This window comes from Nothoprocta perdicaria, unplaced genomic scaffold, assembly GCF_003342845.1.
Source record: "Nothoprocta perdicaria isolate Ctin4 unplaced genomic scaffold, notPer1 scaffold_123, whole genome shotgun sequence".
NCBI lineage: Eukaryota > Metazoa > Chordata > Aves > Tinamiformes > Tinamidae > Nothoprocta > Nothoprocta perdicaria.
In genome coordinates, this window is record NW_020454350.1 from 1748481 (window position 1) to 1766323 (window position 17843).

General features: G+C 39.8%; 1 protein-coding gene across 4 annotated transcripts in view; it reads left to right on the top strand.

Moving 5' to 3' along the window:
- Window positions 1-17843, top strand: part of NKAIN2 (sodium/potassium transporting ATPase interacting 2) — a 280639-nt gene that overhangs the window by 251297 nt on the left and 11499 nt on the right. For all 4 annotated transcript variants that reach the window (XM_026054594.1, XM_026054592.1, XM_026054593.1 and 1 more), the window contains one exon: window positions 6870-6930. In XM_026054594.1, coding sequence (XP_025910379.1) covers window positions 6870-6930 — 61 coding nt within the window. The remainder of the gene's footprint in view (window positions 1-6869; window positions 6931-17843) is intronic.

The window sequence follows — 17843 nt, forward strand, 5'->3', positions numbered from 1 at the left end:
AGGCAGCTAACCTTGTTTTAAAAATAAATGGGATGATTTTTCCCAATCTACACAGCCCTAATGGCTAAATCCCTTTGATGCGAACAGCAGTCACTGCACACTCTTGACCCCTGCACAATCACAGCTATGTCCTCACAGTGGCAGGCTGGGTTTCAGAGAGATATGGCAAGAGGAAATGGGAGCAATAGGCTTTTTCAGTTTTCATACCCTTAGTATGGAAGGAATTAACAAAAATAGGGAGTCAAACATATCCTTTAACCCTAATGAAGTGATAAAAGGTAAGGTGGAGATAGTTCCACAGAAGTGGAAAAGAGATTTTTCATGTTTTGTATAATGTGTTTTTTGTTGTTGTTTTTGGTTTTCTTTTTCAATATTAATGCATTCACCTTGCATTGAGCAGTGCGCATTTGAGCTGCACCCAGGAGCAGCCTGCAGCAGCAGCTAGGGGATTTGCTCCTGGCTTTGGGTACTATCGTCGTTCTAGGCTGTCACCTGGGCATTGGCATGGGTCTGCACACTGTGCCTCCCCACACATGCCTCCTTTAGCTTCCCAAGGGCATCCAGCAAAAGCCCAGGTGTCCCTGGATCTGCAAGACGCTCTGCAGCTCAGTTARCATAGAGGTCAGTGGTAAATGATCCCCGCTTTCATTTCACACAAGCTGGTAACCCCTGCATTTTGCCTGGTGTTTGAAACAGCACAAAGTACATCCTTCTCTTTAGCTGTGAGATGAAATCATGGGAAAGCGCCAACTATCATGTGGTTATCAAAAGCATAAATCACACTGAAATGCCTAGGAAGAGGGAAGATTTATAGAAAGTTTTAGGTCAAATCGGCAGAAAAGTCTTCCTAAACTTTCAGGAAATTTGGGTCAACCTGAGTGTCTGTGGTACAGCTTCAAAACAGGTAAGTATCGCTCGCTTTCTACTGCTGTTAAAGGTTTGCACAGCTCTTATCTGACAAGCTGTAGAGCTGTGATTTTCAGTGCCCCCGTGGTCTCTTCAATTCATCAGGAGAAAAAGCTTGCCGGGAAAGACGCTAAGGGAATGGTTGCCCTGAACAAAACAGAACCGTTTTCAAACTCCCAGCAGCATTTCAAACAAAAACATTCTAGCAGGTCTTCATGATGATCTTCACATGCTTATACAAAAATGAAATCTCAAGAAAATTGAATGGTCCACTGAGAAATAAAGAGAGACTTTATGCTAAGCACCTTCTAGATAGCTGATATAAAAAAGATTACAGCGCAATGTTAGAATAGTGCAATTTTTATCACACTTCTGTTTTCCAATGTGTCTGGATTTATCTGTATTTATGATTCTTATTTTATTGTACTCACTGGAAAAAAATAACAGATCAAAGGCCTCTGGGTCAGTTTGCAGCTTAAAAAAGGAAAGGAGAAGAATCTGACAATTATATAGGTTAAAAAATCAGATTCTGTCATTTTCTTTAAAATTCTATTTTTGTCTACTAGGTATTATTGTGGACATGGTAATTTAACATGGTATTCTTTTAATATTATTTTATTTCACAGAGAAAAGCTACTTGGCCATGGTAATGAATAATTCCTTTTAGATAACACAGAGATAATTATATATACATATACATATACATATGTATATATATATAAATGGCCCTAAAGCCACACAGTCCCCATTGCCCATCAGGATTCTGATCTGTTTTTTGAGTGCTCCTGTTGTGATAAAAGGTAGTTAAACTTGGAGGAATGACAGAATTCTCACAATGGTAAATGTAAGTGTAAATAAAAATGTGCCTCAGTGGAGCAGTTTCCATGGCACATGGTTTGAGTTTTATATTAAACTCTAGCAATGATCTTCTCTCACTGAGGCTGTACTGCTGCAGGCAGTGAAATCATGCTTGAAAGGGTTTTTGCAGGGGGCAGCTTTAGAACCCCCATGACACTGATTTAATTCTACAGATGTTGATAGAAAGGTCTATGTCTCATCTATTCTGCTAAGAAATGAGCAGGATTTTTCTGAGAAATAATTCTCCAGCTCTTCACTTGCTTAATAATGTATGTATGTATGTATGTGTGTATGTATGTATGTATATATATATGTGTGTGTATTTTACCAGTCTCCAAAACTCCATTTAAAAAAAAAATACCATCCCATAAAGGCAAAACATTACAAAGGCTCTAAATGTGCAGTTTCCTATATTTCTCTTTGAGAAATATAGTTAGATTGCATGTGGATATAAATGTAACATCACAGCTTGGCCACATAAACTTCCCATAACCAAAATTAACCTGACCTAATTAACCTGATGTGTAGTGGTCCATTATTACTACCTGAACTGTCCCAGTATTTGTGAAGAGCTTCAAGCATACGGTTCATGGGAACCTGAAAAAGCTTTGGGATCTGAAAAACTTAGTCATGAAAAATACATTAATACGCTTCAGCATTAGCTGTTTCAGTGGACAGTGTAATATCTGTCAATAGGAAAATGTTGTGGGTTTGTGTTTTATCAAGTTTCRTGTCTCCTTCTCCTGATAAAAAAACAGCTACAGAAAAATATACTAAAAAATATTCAGTGAAGCCAAGACYCTGGGCTATTTCTACAACCCTTAAATCATTCATTTTCATCTTTAAAGCCTTCTCCTCATCACCTTTCCTCACTCGGGTCTTACCTACTTTTAATTTTTTGTTTCTTCACTGTTGTCATTCTTCTGTTTCAGCTGTCCAGCTTAATGAAGATAACCCCTAATATTTATCTATCCAGATAYTGCTTTAAAAGAGGAAAAGATGGAGGACCAGGAATTATGGGTTTTCATATAATAGCTTTTTCTCAGATTTGATGCCATTTGCAGTGTRTGAAAACATTTATCTTCATAAAAGGAGTGATAAAAAATAGCAAGACAGGATTTTGATCAATATGCATTCTGATTAAATTTGATCCCAACACATGACATTTTGGGCCACTCTGGAAGTACACTCACAGAAAACTCAGCATCACATAAGACTCACTGTCAGTTTAACAGGTTGGTGCTTTCTAGGGCATGGAATATTCTGTCAACGTTTTTCTTTTACCCAATATAGCCACAATAATGGAATAAGATGCATTAATGAAATTCCATAATTAATCTTATTGCCATCTATTTATTTATGCTGCTTTAATACTGATTTATTTTAGGCTTTTGGGTTTTTTTTCCTTTGCTGAAGAAACAGTTGTTTTATCAAGGTGATTTTTTTTAACAGAAGTGTTTGAGATCACCATATAATTACTCTCTTGTATGTAAATGAACAGCAGATGCCATGAAATTAACACTATGAAAGCTAGTAGAGTGATGGGCAATGTGTAACTTTTAAAAAGAGCAGTGTTTATTTACACTCATGTGAATATACTGGAGACCTGTTTTTCTTAAGCAGCAGAAAATGCAGCTCATGAAAACATGTGTTCAGTAATCACCCTATATAKAAATGAACAGGAGTGTTAGCACTTCCTTCTGTCCTGCAGACCCACAGTACAGGATTGTTTTAATTGTAGAGACAGATGTAGACATCTAATTTGGATGATTCTGTGATCCAGATCAGATTTTGTGTTCATCACACTTAGGTTTTTATCCTAGCGTGGTTTATAAAAGAAAACTAGGTTAATGAAAAGGAAAAAAAAAAAAAAAAAAAAAAAAAANGGATATAAAGCAAGGAGTTTCCACACAATTCTTCATAGTTCCAAATTAATTCTCTGAGACAGTCAGCACATTTTCTTTATTGCCTCTAAAGGACTCATTCCATTCCTCCTCACAGAAAAAAAAAAAACCAAAAGCCTCCCGAACTAGGAAGATTCTGTTCTTGCAGTTCCTGTACTGCACTCAGCACTGTGTGTTTGAGAACTCTCCAGAAATATATTAAGCTGTTAAGCCATGTGACTAACCTCTGTCATTTGTTTTCCCACCTCCTTCTCCATAGGGAGAAGTATGTTCAGTGGAGTATTTAGTTTGGAATTTATTATATTTAYATAAACACATAAACACATAAATATATGTATATGTGTGTGTACATTGCAGAGTGAATATGGAGAGAARCAAGGTCAAAGTAACGCCCTTTGTACTTGTAATTAATGAGGCAAATTCATCCTTGTGGAAATTTATTAATTAACTATTGTTTTAGCTGCCTGTGCCCCCAAGAAAGCTCAGCTGTATGCGTAGACGAGCTTGCCCTGAGTACACCATGGTCTAGTCTCCATCCCATTGGTATCTATAGTCACAGTGAGCTCAGGTCTTTGAGTATGTTCAAAGTAAAAACCAACACAGTCAGCTCTGAGCCTTAGGTCTCAGAGAATGCCCTTTATTGCTAACTTAATTAAAAAGTAAGACTTGAATGTCTATCACTTGAATGGATCAGAATTCATCTATCTATCCATGAATGGATCTATCACTGGATCAGAATTGCTAAGTTACTTGTTAAAAAAAATAAATAAAAAAAGCTAATAGAATGTTAAAGGATGTTAAAAAAAAACATAATTATTATGTGTATCAAGCAAAGCATTGGATGACTGTGAGAAATGAATTTTCATTTTCTTTTAGGAAAAAAAAAGCTTCCATTTGTATTTAGAACAGAACAATTTCTGTCTTTAAGGCACTCTTAATCGGCAAGCTCATCTGACGAAATGCTGTAGGATTTACTTATATATCAAAGGAGTTCCCTAGATACTTAAGGGATGCAACTGAATACAATTAAAAGATCGGTAGTAAGCACAGTTTGCGATAAAGCTTGTTTACTGTGTTTTGTGAGAAGAATTTCGTTAAAGACAGAAAAACCTGTGGTGTTTTAGCAGAAAGTGAAATGCTGAATTGTATTAAAAGAAGAGCTTTACCAGTGTGGTCGCCTGCCAGAGATGTAACTATTCAGCTAACTTGGATCTGATGGTCTGTAAAAAGAGAACAGAGAAACTATTAAGCTAAGGTTCACATCTGAGAATGGAATCATTTATGAATAACCTTTCTGGGCCTAATTCTTTGCTGAATTAAACCGCATGTAATGTCACTGAAGTCAATAGGGTTATGCAGGGCATAACTCAGTGAAGTAAATTAGCCCTCTGTCTTGTAGCCAAGAAACCGAAGGAAAGAGTGATACAATAAAACAGAGATGAAATGCTGATATTAGCTGAATGCTGATGCTCTTGGTACAGTGCGTTCTTTGTGTCCGGCAGTGAATATTTCATTCTTCCCAGGTGTAAAATCTTCCCAGCAGCACTATAAAGCAGATTTATAATAAATGACAAAATTAATGATTTAGTTCTGTTGCAATGCAGCTTCCGGGCTCGCAATGGGAACTTAAGCAGCTAGTATACAACATCTAGGCAGTGTGAGCACCAAATCAAGTGTTGACCTCTTCACAAAAATCTTTAGGCTGACCTCTTGTTCCTCTTCCTCTCCTTCCTCCCTTGCTCACACTTACAGATGTTAGAAACTAGAGTCTGTACATATGGAAGGTTTTCTACACAATCACTGCTTCCAAGATGGAGATATGAGGAAGCAGAACAGTTTTGCTTGTATTTCATATATACAGTTTACATTAAGGACCCTAACCCAGAACACTACAATGTTTTGCAGATGCACATTGGTTCATATGGTTGTATAATTGAACTAACCAGTGCAATTTACCAATTCACAAGATTATGTGGTCTTTTCTCAGATTCCTCAGTTTACTGTCTGATGTTCTGATTAGTTATTCTGAAATTGAGGTCATAATCTCCCTCATCCAGAAATTAAGTTTTCTTGCACCATGCACATGGAGAGACTTTAGATGTTTTTATTATCCAAATACAAGAAGAATTCCTAAAGGTGACATCTGGGTTTGCAACTCAAAGGATGGAAAATGGTTGGTTTGCAGCCACAAAACTTTTCAAATCTTTATGTAGGGAAACCATATAAAACACAGGAGCAGCAGATAACTGTTGGAGAGCTGTTGCAGTATTTGCTTTATTGCTTCCAATATGAGCACATCTTCTTAGGCACGACAAACAGAATTTGGTAGAAGGACTAGCAGAGGATTTACATGATGGGCATGGTCATGTGTGATATTGGCCATTAATTTCTTTCTTTTTTTTTTTTTTTTAATTACAATGTAAGATAAACAATCTATGATGGTACTCCAGCAGCACACCGGCATCTACATTTTCTTCTAGTTACTTTGTTTGTGGTTTTAACCCACTTTGGGGCTTGTTCTGAGGAGAGGATTGCATGGAACAAGATTCATGTTCGCGAGGTGCAACGTGAGCCACTGATGCAAGCATATATAGATTTATCCAGGGATGATGCACTAGGTATTCTCAAGGCTCAGGGCTTGCTGCAGACACATGAACTCAACCAGTGCCAGGTCCACAACCCTCATTTAAAGTGATAAAATGTCTCTATAAAACCTTTACAAGTTTGCAAGGGCACTGAATCAATGCTAGATTTAGTTGGCAAAGTTCTGCTAAAATGAGAAAAAAAAAAAAAGGAAAGGAGAGAGAGAATTCTGCTAGAGGGCATTTTGCTAGCAAACAAATATGGTTTTGACATAAACATATAACATTCAATTTGCTAAATTCCTTCCAATCACCGATCTGCATAGGGTTTGGTTTTCAATAATTAAAAAGAAGCAAAGTATATTTTAATTAATTAAATTGTAATTTTATTGATTTTTTTAATTTGAGGAAAAAACACTCTGCTTCCAAAAGAATCACAGAAAATAAGGAAATTCACTCATTATTAGAAGCAAAGAATTGTTGTAAAGAATTATTGTTGCCCCATCAAACACCGTCTGGTGAAGTTTGTAATTTCTGCTGTTTCTGGTGTTTATTTTAAAACAACTTCTCCTTTCTATCATATTTGCTTTAGATCTAATGCTTTTACATTCTGTTTCAGCTGGCGGGCTTCATCTATGCCTGTTATGTTGTGAAATGTATTACTGAAGAAGAGGACAGCTGTAAGTACTAAAACTCTATTTCATTTAAAAAAAAAAATCTTCTCAAATCACCCCTCTACTATGCTAGCTCTTGCAGATTTATACCCAAATGCCTTATTTCACTGTAGCCAGAACATACTTGCCGACCATCCTTTATCTATAATTTGCAAATGACTAGAACACAGAGGAGTTATGAAATTAAATATAATTGTTGTAATATTTTTCCATGCAGTTGACCAAAAAAAAAAAAAAAAAGAGCAAAATTCCTAGTTGGCAAATGCAACATTTTTGTTTTCCTTTTTCTAAACTGCTATCTAACTGGTTACCACTGAGGGTATAGCTCTTCTGTGCTGACTTCTTTTTTGGCATGTAAAACATTTCTGGAAAAAAAAAAGCTTTAGATCATGGAGGACCTTCATTTATGAGAGGTGAAACTGTGGAGTTCATCTTTGTTCCTGCTGCTCCCAGGGTACAATTACAATAGTGAAGTGATCATGTATAGAGACATGTTGGTGTTTCTTCTGCTTATTTATTATGAATAGAAGCCTGTTGAGCAGAATTTACTCTAAATACATGCTACGGAGCCAAGTCATTTCATTTTTTCTCTGCTTTAACCTTGATTTTTTTTAAAAAGGGGCCACCGCAGCATTTCAGGACATCTTGGGATTTATACTAAAGCACTTTAGAAACAAGTATCAAAACTGCATGCAACTTTGATAAAATATACATGAATCCTAGAGAGAGGTTTGCGAGAGGAAGCTAAAGGGCTTTTATTTGATGGAGAGTACTGATAAGCCTGGTGGGGGTTCCTCTCTGCGTTCTGCTGTGGAGAAAATAGCTGAAACCCTGTAATCTATTGGCAATACAGGGCCACAGTGAGCCATCGAGGGGAGATTTAGTGCAGAAATGAAACCGCATTTTGGAGGTCTTCTGGACTATGCTCTTTTCGATTGTGTCTGTGTTTCTGTGGAGGTGAAACACAGTAGTGAAAAGGAGTTTGTGAGCAGGGATATGTCATAAATATGTCTGTATTTTTAGTGAGTGATCCATCCATATGGCCTTGGTTGTACCCTGCAGTTAAGTGAATTCACTATCCACCAAGGCAGAGAACGACAACTCCTTATCCCCAAAATGAAATCTGGTTTCATGCAATTCTGCCGCCCCTTCTCAGGACTTAAATCTGKTTTTTGTTGTTGTTCGTTTGTTTGGTTTTTTGTGTGTGTGTTTTGGGGTGGGTTTCTTTCTGCCTTGTGCAATGCTTTAGGGCACAATATAAGTAAAAAGCGAGGAAGGGACTTGTGATTTGGCTCAGTGAACAAGCACAGGGCTCAGAGCACATCTGAAAGATTTCTCCTGTGGTCGGTGGAACGGCATTGCTGGCAGCAGAGCTCTGCGGCCAATATGGTATTGTTTTCTGCTCGCTGCCGTGGGAGCTCCCTGTTGTTCCGAAGCCACAGCTTGTCATGCTTCCCTGAACCTTTTCTTGTGGCTGCCTTGCCGATTTTGAGGCTTTTATTACTTTGTTAGCACGCCTCAGCCAGGCCCCCCTCTTCCCTCTCGCCAAAGAGTCGCGTCCTCCATCTRCAAGAAGCCTCCGCAAAGAGCTCAGGCGAGCACCAGCTCAGCAGGAGCAGCCACTCGGAGACTTTGCCTCTGGTGGGTTTGGGAAGTGTGGCTGGAAAAAAGAAAAAAAAAGAAAAAGAAAAGAAAAATTAAAAAAAAAAAAGAGCAATCTCTGTGCCCAAGTCGTTCCAACACTGTAATAACTCTCCGATCTCATTTTGGCCCCTCAAGGTATTGTAAAATTAAACTAGTTTTAATTTGTAATGAGAGGCTGCATTTAGCAGAGAATCAGATGTTTCTAGCTCTTTCTTTGCTCAGACATCCACTCTGCTGTGGGCTGAGTGCTCTCTAACAGCCAGGGACCAAAGTCTATAAAGATACCCCCTGCTCTGGCAGCATATTCGATCCTCTCTTTTTCTATTTATATATGTTTTCTTGCCTTTTCCCYCCCTTTCGGCAACACACGAATCTCTTGCTCCCCTCTGGGGAGGTAATGTATCCCTCACGGATTCTGTGTTATTTAGTATTTATATTGCAAGGGAAGGCTTGGAGRCGTAGCATCCTCAGCATGCTCATGGACAAGGTTGTCCTGTGCAGAGCAAGSAAACGTAAAAGCGAGCAGCTTTCCGGGGCAGTGAGAGGTGCCCCAGAGCCACCACGAGAGCTTCTTGCTAGTGCCAGCCTTTCATCTGAGGTCACTGCAGATCTGCTAAGTGTGTTTACTGCTCCCGCAGTCTCCTTGTTCACTTCCCTACCCTGACATACTACCACTGTCAACAGCTCCTTGGGAACAAAACAATAATTAAAAAAAAATAAAATACAGAAACAAAAAAAAAACCTCATTTCATCTCTTTTGTTAATGGGTTATGGGAACAATAGCCTGAAAGGATGGGGGAAAGATGGGGAAGAAGGGGTAGGGCAGGAACACGCAGCCTGGCAGAGGTGGGCAGTAAGAGGTGAGGCTAGGGAAGAAGCTGAGCGAGCTCCGGGTGCCAGACAGGGGCACGTCGCAGACTTTAACCAAAGGAACACACAGGCCTTGTTCCAGAGCTGGGAAAGTGCCTCATCTTCCATCAGGGTAAAGCCTCGGCTGTTGAAACAAAACTAAGTTGCTCTTAAGCTACTTGAGCTGAATGAGCTTTGTTCTCCAAGTAATTGGTACAAGCTGAACGAATAACCATTTCTCCATTCTTTTATACAGATTTTATTAAAAGAACAAATGAGCAGGGGTAGAATTAAGCAAACATTTCACTGAGATTAACCTGCTGTAACCCCACTAAAGGATTACAAAGGGAACAATATAGTGATCAAATCAGGGTCATAACTAAGACTGAGTCAGCAAATGCAGGGGTTTAAATTACTCACAAACCAAATGAATTCGGCAGCAGGCCCTAAATCAAAGTACAAGTCAGGCACCAGCTTTCCTGAGGAAAGAAAAAAAAAAAAAGAGAGAGAAAAACTGCCGTGGTTAATTCTGCACTGAGGATTACAGAGGAAGTGATTTTCCTTTTAGTTGCAGTCCCGAGCAATGCTCTGCACAGGCCACTGCTAGAGCATCTCTCACCCCCAGGGATCACACGAGGGGAGGATGTTTCCCATATCCTTCTGCTGGCAGCAGTTTGTCCCTCCTGAAAGGTCTGTTCTGCATCGTGTTCCCTGCGGCTGCACGGGGACGGGGCAGCCTGGACCTCGGGAAAGATGAGCAAGGACGGTGCCGGCAGGGCTCTCGCCTGCTTAACACTCTCCTTCCCGCTCCGGCTGCTGCAGTGACRAAGCTATTGCCATCCTTACCTCATTAACGTTATTAGCTGCAGCAATTAAAAATAAAGCAGGAAAACGTCGACAGCTATCATTACTTGGAGGCATTTGGYGGCTGTAAACTTATCAAAGCTCCTCGTTTGTTTTCCAAAATCATATTAGGCCTCCGTTTTTCAAAGGCTGCACATTATTTTTAATAACATGGAAATGTTCATTTAATGTGCATTTCCTCACTAGCAATTTGGCTCCCTGCTATAAGCTGTTACTGCCCTAGTACAGCAAATTCAAAGTATTTTTCAAAACATTATTAAATATGCAGTTATTGGTAGAAAACTCTGGAATATAAGCAATAAAGTAACATCTTCTGGGGACTTTTTGTCTGTAGGCAGTTAAAAAAARGAACCTGGGTTACTGAAATGGCAATTCAGCCCTATTCTTATAGAGCCAGTTAAATGGAGAAAGGATTGGGTTGTTAGAGGGATTGCCCTAAGAAGGGAGGCACCCCATCCCAAATTACTAACAAAAACCACCAGTTCAGTACATGTCTCAAAGTGAAACCCTACTTCAGAAGGCTCTTTGCAGTCCCAGATAGGAGGGAGAAAAAAAAAAAAAAGAAAAAAAAAAAAAAGGTTATTCACTTACTCTAACACAATATCAAGGTAATCAGAGAAATATGATTTGTCTGACTGCTCCTAGAGCACCGCAAGGCACTGCCACTGGATTGGGAGGGATCTTGCTTGCAGATATCCTTTCTCCYTTTCTCTTGTCATTGTTTCCAGGTAAACTGCAGAGCAAAAGAAATTACAGCCAGGTTAAATAGATTTTTTTGCTACATATCCTCTTGAGCTCAGCTTTTGGGGACATCTGACATCTGACTAAACTCTAGACAACCCCTTAAAATGATTTTACTCCCTTCTGTGCAAACATGCATTCAGGATTCATTCTTTTTCCCTCAAAAGTGAAAACATTTAAGAATACCGGACAGTGGATATCTACCAATGAGCAGTGCAGCGTAGCAACTGGCAATATACTTGGTGCCCGGTAGTAATCCATCCTGGGGTCCTATGCCTGACCTGGGATGCATCAAAGCTGTGGCAATGATTTTCTTTTAAAAGACCTCTGTTTTTAATTTTTCTTTTTTACCTCTGATACAGACTTCCTTCCACCTATGGGCAGGTTATTTAGCCTCTCTATCTTTCTGTTTCCCATATTTGAAGTGGGAATAATGATGGGTACAAACTCACAGGCATATTTCTTCATAACTTTGAGCTTCTGGGATGAAAGGTACTATTGAAGTGCAGAATGTGCTCAGGTATCACTTTATTTCTGTGCCAAATGCTCTTCACAATCTGCTTAGTGAGACATTACAGAGAAATAATACCTCTGCTTCCATCTCTGCTCTAAAACCTCTAAAACAAAGGCAGAGAAACTGCTAAGCAAATGTTCAGCTATTAATTCTACTTCCTTCTTCCCCTTCCCTTATTCTGATGAATATGGCTGTAAATTCTGAGATGAGGATGATGAAGCAGGGATGGACCAGAAACTAGGGCGGAGAAGTGAGTGAAGCTGACTGAAACCATCATTCTCTATTCGAGGYTGAGCTTAAGTGCAGCTCTGGAGACTTAGTGCCCTAGTAAAGCACATTCAAAGTATTTTTCAAAACATTATTAAATATGCAGGTATCACCTGGCAGGGTGGTGATGCCTCAGCTGTGCTCTATGTAAGCTGCAGTTTACGAATGCACAGTTATCTGCTGCAGTTACATAATAGARGCTAAGACGGGAGATACTTTTAGCCCAGTATACTATGTCCAACGGAAATGGACAGATAATACTTACTTAGATATATATTTACCATATAGGCATTTACGAASGCAGTGAATGCGTACAGATATTTCCCTCCCCAAAAGAAAAATCTATTATTAACTTGAGGTTCAGGGACTTCCATGTCCCTTGTATTTGACTGGGCTTTTCTTCYTGAATATATCCTCCTGCATAAAAACTAATAACATTTTTATCAAAGATAGCATCCTATGGGGAGAAGTTCCATAGCTATACATTTTGTTCTTTTTTGGGTGGAATTGATCATTTATGTAGCGTATTCTTCTTGTATTGCAAAACACTGAATGATCATCTTGTCTTCACCTTGCYCATACTACCAAAGATTTTACCACCTGCCCTCCTCACTCTATATGTGAATATTATGGAGGGAGTTATTATGGAGGGGGTTTTTGCATCTTTGTTTCCTCAAAATAACTGAAATAGAATCTATCATACAGGAATAGCGGTGTCAGAAGAAGAAACACATCTGCCTTTTTTTGGCCCCTCAGTGATGACACAAAATAGTCAAGGATGAGATTCATCTCACCTGACTAAAGCCATATATGAGTAGGACTGTAGTTTAACAATCAAATTTGCTGCTGCAGTCAGTAGAAACAGGAAGGTAACTCCAAAGAGCAATTTGCCCTGTGTTAGACACCTCTCTCCCAATGGGATGAATCACTCGTTTAATTTGTCTGGTTAACRTTAAACAAGCCTAGACAGTCTAAAGAAGCATCGAAAAACAAGCCTAGGAACAAATAAAAGTCAATATTTAAAACACAGTTCTCCAACTGTTGAACCGGTCATTCCTGAGTCATTGAATGAAGAGGCTACAACAGCTGAAGCTGCATTTGAAATTTATCAAATCGTTTTTACTCTCCAAATTTACAGCCTGCGGCTAAATTAGAGGCTTTTGTGTTTGCTTGTTTCATTTAGTAGGGTGACTGCTACATGAACTAAGTAAGCCAAGGGGAGGGAGATGGGATGCCTTCAGCTGTCAGGATGTTGATGGGAGCACTGAGAGAACGAAACCTTCGAAATCAATGCCCCTGCCTCATATTTGTCATCCTAGAAAGAGCAGGCTTGAAGAGCTGCAGTGCCACCAAGAACATTGAGGAAAATTCCTAAGATGTCTGTGCCTTTCACAAAGAGCAATAGCTGGCTCTCATGTCATTATTTCCAGTCATGTCATGTCTTGGAAGGAGCCTTTTACAAAAACAGAAGCTGATGTTTAGCATCTCATTCTCACTGACGCAGAACATAGTCCCTCTGCATCCCACCAGGCTCAGCCACTAGCTAGAAAGCACACGCCAAAAATGTCTGAGCAGCCGAGCGCGGGGCTGAAGCACAGGAGGGAGAGGCTGTGACAGGGAGATATGACAACTAAAACAGGCTACATTTGACATGCAAATGGAACTGAGGAGTCTCAGTGTCACAGGGCCTGGCAGAAACACGGAGCTTTATCCGCGATCATTTGGCTCCGCGCTGCAGAGAGGGAAACAAACTTAAAGCTCTGAGGAGGTGCAGTTTGTTTAAATAATAGCAAGTAATTAGTCTGAAGACAAAATCAGTGATGGCATTTTATAATTACAATTAATTTAAAGGTTAATTTCCTTTGGTGCTAAAATCTTATTTAAAACATTTACCAGGAAAGGAAATTAGGATGTTACTATCAAGATGCACAGAGTGCTTCTGGGAATCCATGCCTATTATCACTAGAAAATTAGGTTAGACTCAAAGTGGGAATTTCAATTCATTTTAGTGTATAATAGATAGTGGTCAGGGCCTTGAGTCGGAAAGGGTGCTTCGGGTAGACTGTACGATTTGCATTTTCTTTGTTTGTGGGATTAATTGCAAATGTTGCCAACAAAAGGGTTGGGTTTATACATGAACAAGCCTGACATGAAAAGAAAATTGGTTATGGATTGCTGCCTTCGTAACTAATGAAGTTGATATTCAAGGAATCCCTAGGAGACAAGAATGTGGTACGAGGCAAAATCTATAAATAAAATCGCACAGGGGAAAAAGGTGCCATTGCTGGCTCTGTCTGTGTTAATTCCCCTTCTCCCTCACTGCCTTTTTTGCCACTCCCCTTGCATCCATCACCACCTCCCATGGGAACTGTGAAGGTTGAGTTTAAAAAATGTCTAAATAACATAACAGAGAGCTTGAAGGAAGCGATGTTTCCATTTCAGCAGCTCATCACAATGGGATACTGCTTAATAAAATCAATGCATTGTAACAGCTACGAGGATGCACCCACCTTGCGTTGTTTTTTAACTATTCCTGACCCATGTTTGGTCGTTTTGAGAAAGGTATATCAAAGAAGTGTTGGAAAAGATCCGTGCATCTGAAAAGGGAATAAATAGTTAACAAACCTTTAAAAAAAAAAAAAAAAAAAAAGATAAAAAAGATGTTCTTCATATCACAGTGTTTTGAAAGTATTACTTACTTGTTTTCTTGTGAATTAATTGCTTGAGGAGAGGGAAAAAAAATGAAGTCCAGTCCATATAACAAAGTCCAACTTTGCTTTTTTTTTCAAATTGGTAGCAGAAATAAGGTAGAATCTAGAAACTGTTCTGACAACCTAAGTCACAAATGAATAGAAGAAATTCTCAGGATGTTGCCACAGATGAATAGGAAGCAGTCTTTCCCATCCAGTAAAAGGTTTGGAGGCTTAAAAATAAACAAAATTCACATTTAAGAGAAGAGGAAGTGTTAAAATTTGAGAATCTCTGGAAAGTGAATATTGAACGGAAAAGGGGGTTCAGGTTTTCTGTTATATTTTACTTTAATTCTGTGGAAAGACCTCATATAGACTGGCGTCACATGAGAGTGCTTTGAGCTAAACTCAAAACYCTATTTTGGAAGCACCCTACTGAAKTGACTTGTGGAGGAACCTCCCTCCCCATGCACAGGCTCCCTCCAACACCGACCAGCTGAGCACAGACAGAGATGGACTCTAGCCCCCAGTGGACTCTGAGTCCCCTTGCCTGCCCAGGCCGCCTCAGCTCTGCTTCTCTCTGCCTCCCCATATCCAGGCAAAAGGAGTAGGTGCAATGTGCCTGCTCTGCGTGTCTGCTAGTGATCTACCATGGAAGATGCTACTGGTTGAACCCATTCATTACCCCTTTTCAACATTCATGAAAATTATTCTTGCCAACAATCTTTCTGCTTCCCCCACCAAGGGAACCTGAGCTTCTAGAAATTTCCTAGATGTCTGGAACATGACTTTGTACTAAATTCTTTTTGCTTTCATGTCACTTTCTTCTAAGTTTTCGTTTTAAATATCTAGAAAGGTATTAGTTAGCCTTGGGTTGTTAGTTTCGTAGACTTGGACCTTAATTCTCCACTTTGTTGCACCTATGAATGACTTTTATTCTAATTTATTAGTGTGGTGCTCACAGTTGGAGACCACTGACCCAGACATTTTATTTTCCTTTCTTTTCTTTTTTCCATCTCTTTGTCACTAGCTGCTAGCAATAAACTAGCTCAGAACAATCTTTTTCTAAGAAATTCCTTCTATCAGCTCTATGATAATTTAGTCTAACCTACATTTACTCTAATTCTTAGGATAGTTTGTCAATCAAACCTATTTAAGGGCTATATTTTTTGTTATGCACTCAGGCATAAAAATGTGGAAGTAAATGGCTATTAACCAGCAGTGTCCAGGTCTGTCTGGGTTAGAAGAAGGATATATCTGCAGACTGTTAATGTTCCTGCAGCTCAGTGTAGGTATTTAACAGGCTCTGCGGCACAACTCTTTGTGGAGCCTGGGACTAAATCCACCGCAGGTTTGTATAAGCTTTGCAAAAGCCTTGCAGCAGTCAAACAGTAACCTACCTCGTCACAGTCTTGTTCCCCAGTCTATAAGCTTGACAGGTGGTTTGCAGTGCTTATCAGGTCCAAATGGCAACTTTAACAGCTACAGTCCAGCATTTCCCATTGCTGCACGGATGCTCCAGTCATTTCCTCCTGGCTCCTGTCTTGTTCTCACCTGCTCTATCCCAGTCCGTGTTTCAGCCTCCAGCCTCCTGCTTCTCAGCCCTTGCTTGTTTGTTTGTTCCGGGTTACTTTCATGTTGATACTTTTCTGCTCAGCCACGGTCCCACCCTACTGCTCTTGTCTTTGGACAATCCTGTCATGTTAACGCATTGCTCTGCAGCATGGTCTTCCTCATGTCCTGCCCCAAGCCTTTGCCTTTGACTCAACCCCCCTTTCTGTTTGTGATTTTGAGACATTTTTTGGCTTCCCTAATTTCTGAGTTACCACCAACATTCATGCTGCTGTCTATTGCTGAGTACAACCCTGATCTTAGCTCATCCTGCACTCAGTGTCTGCATCTCCACTTGGTCCTATTTGTTGAGCAAAGCAGGCCAAAATCCCTAACAGTAATTCCAGACAGGTGGTGCCACCAAGTGTAACTTATCAGATGTCAGCAGCCTGCATACCTTTCAAATCCTACAACTTGTCCCAAAAGGGATGATTTAGGGGATCATCCCTTCAAGTCACGGATCAGCAGAATCAGACACTGAAGGCATTGTAGGCCCTTATCCAGGAGGCATGGAGAAGAATCTGGAGAAAAAGCCCCAGTGACAGAAAAAATGAAGGAATCTTTAGGCTATTATGAAAATAAACACAGAACTTGCATGGAGAAACAGAAATTTGTGCTATTCTTGTGAACATTATAAGGCATATAAAATGTCATGGAATTGCAATTGAAAAGCTGGGGTTTTAGTTTCACCTCACAGGTGAAGTGAGCTTTGAGACAGTCAGTGGCTGYTTGGCAGAAATGCAGCACATATTATGCTGCAAAAACTGGACCRTGTGTCCAAGTCTAACCCCTTTCAGACTCCTCCTTTGCCCCATCATTAGACTTGTAGACATTTTTATTGACAGATACTCTCGTTCTCTCTGCTTTCTGCAGTACTATCTATCCCGTTTTGTGAGTCTAAATTGCTGTGTACTCAACCCAAAGACCAATAACATTTGATTATCATTGTAAACAAACTTTACTGAGATTGTATTCATGCAGTCCTGCTCTTGTGGGCTATATTGTCTTATTGCCACCAGACCATGCTCACAGCCCATAAAAGCTAGAGCACTAAAGGATTTGAAAGTTCTTCACTGGACAGTGAGCTGGGATACTAGCAAATTTGGAAGAGCATGAATCTTCTATATTTTTTCCAAATTACATTTTTTGATATTTCTAAATGTGTCTTTTCCAAAGTTAATAAAACTAAGCCCAATTCTATTTCCTTTCTCCCTTTTTTTTTTTCCTGAATTTGGCTGTTTAATTCTAATTTTCAGATATTGACTCTTTCTTGCCTCAGATATTCACTTCCACAGTAACAGTCCCTTCAGTTAAACTGTTAGTTGTGGTTTGTTTCTTCTTTCTCCTCTCTCCCAGMTATGTGTGCAATAGAGTGCCTGGATGTGGTAGTGAAGTTTAATCACTGCAGTTTTGAGATCCGAGTCCAGAGGGACCAAATCTTTGGCTTCCTCAGCCTGTGCAGTAAGTTAATTCCACAGGTGTCAAATGTATCACATGTGCACCAGATATTCTCCATCTGCAATATAGATGGAGAGCCTGCAATATACATGGAGGCCTGTACTTAGTGGTGTCCCCCAGGGGTCAGTTCTCGGTCCGGTCCTGTTCAACTTATTCATTAACGACCTGRAYGAAGGGCTGGAGTGCYCCCTCAGBAAGTTTGCCGACGATACCAAACTGGGTGGAGTAGCTGATAGCCCTGAGGGCTGTGCTGCCATCCAGAGGGACCTGGACAGACTGGA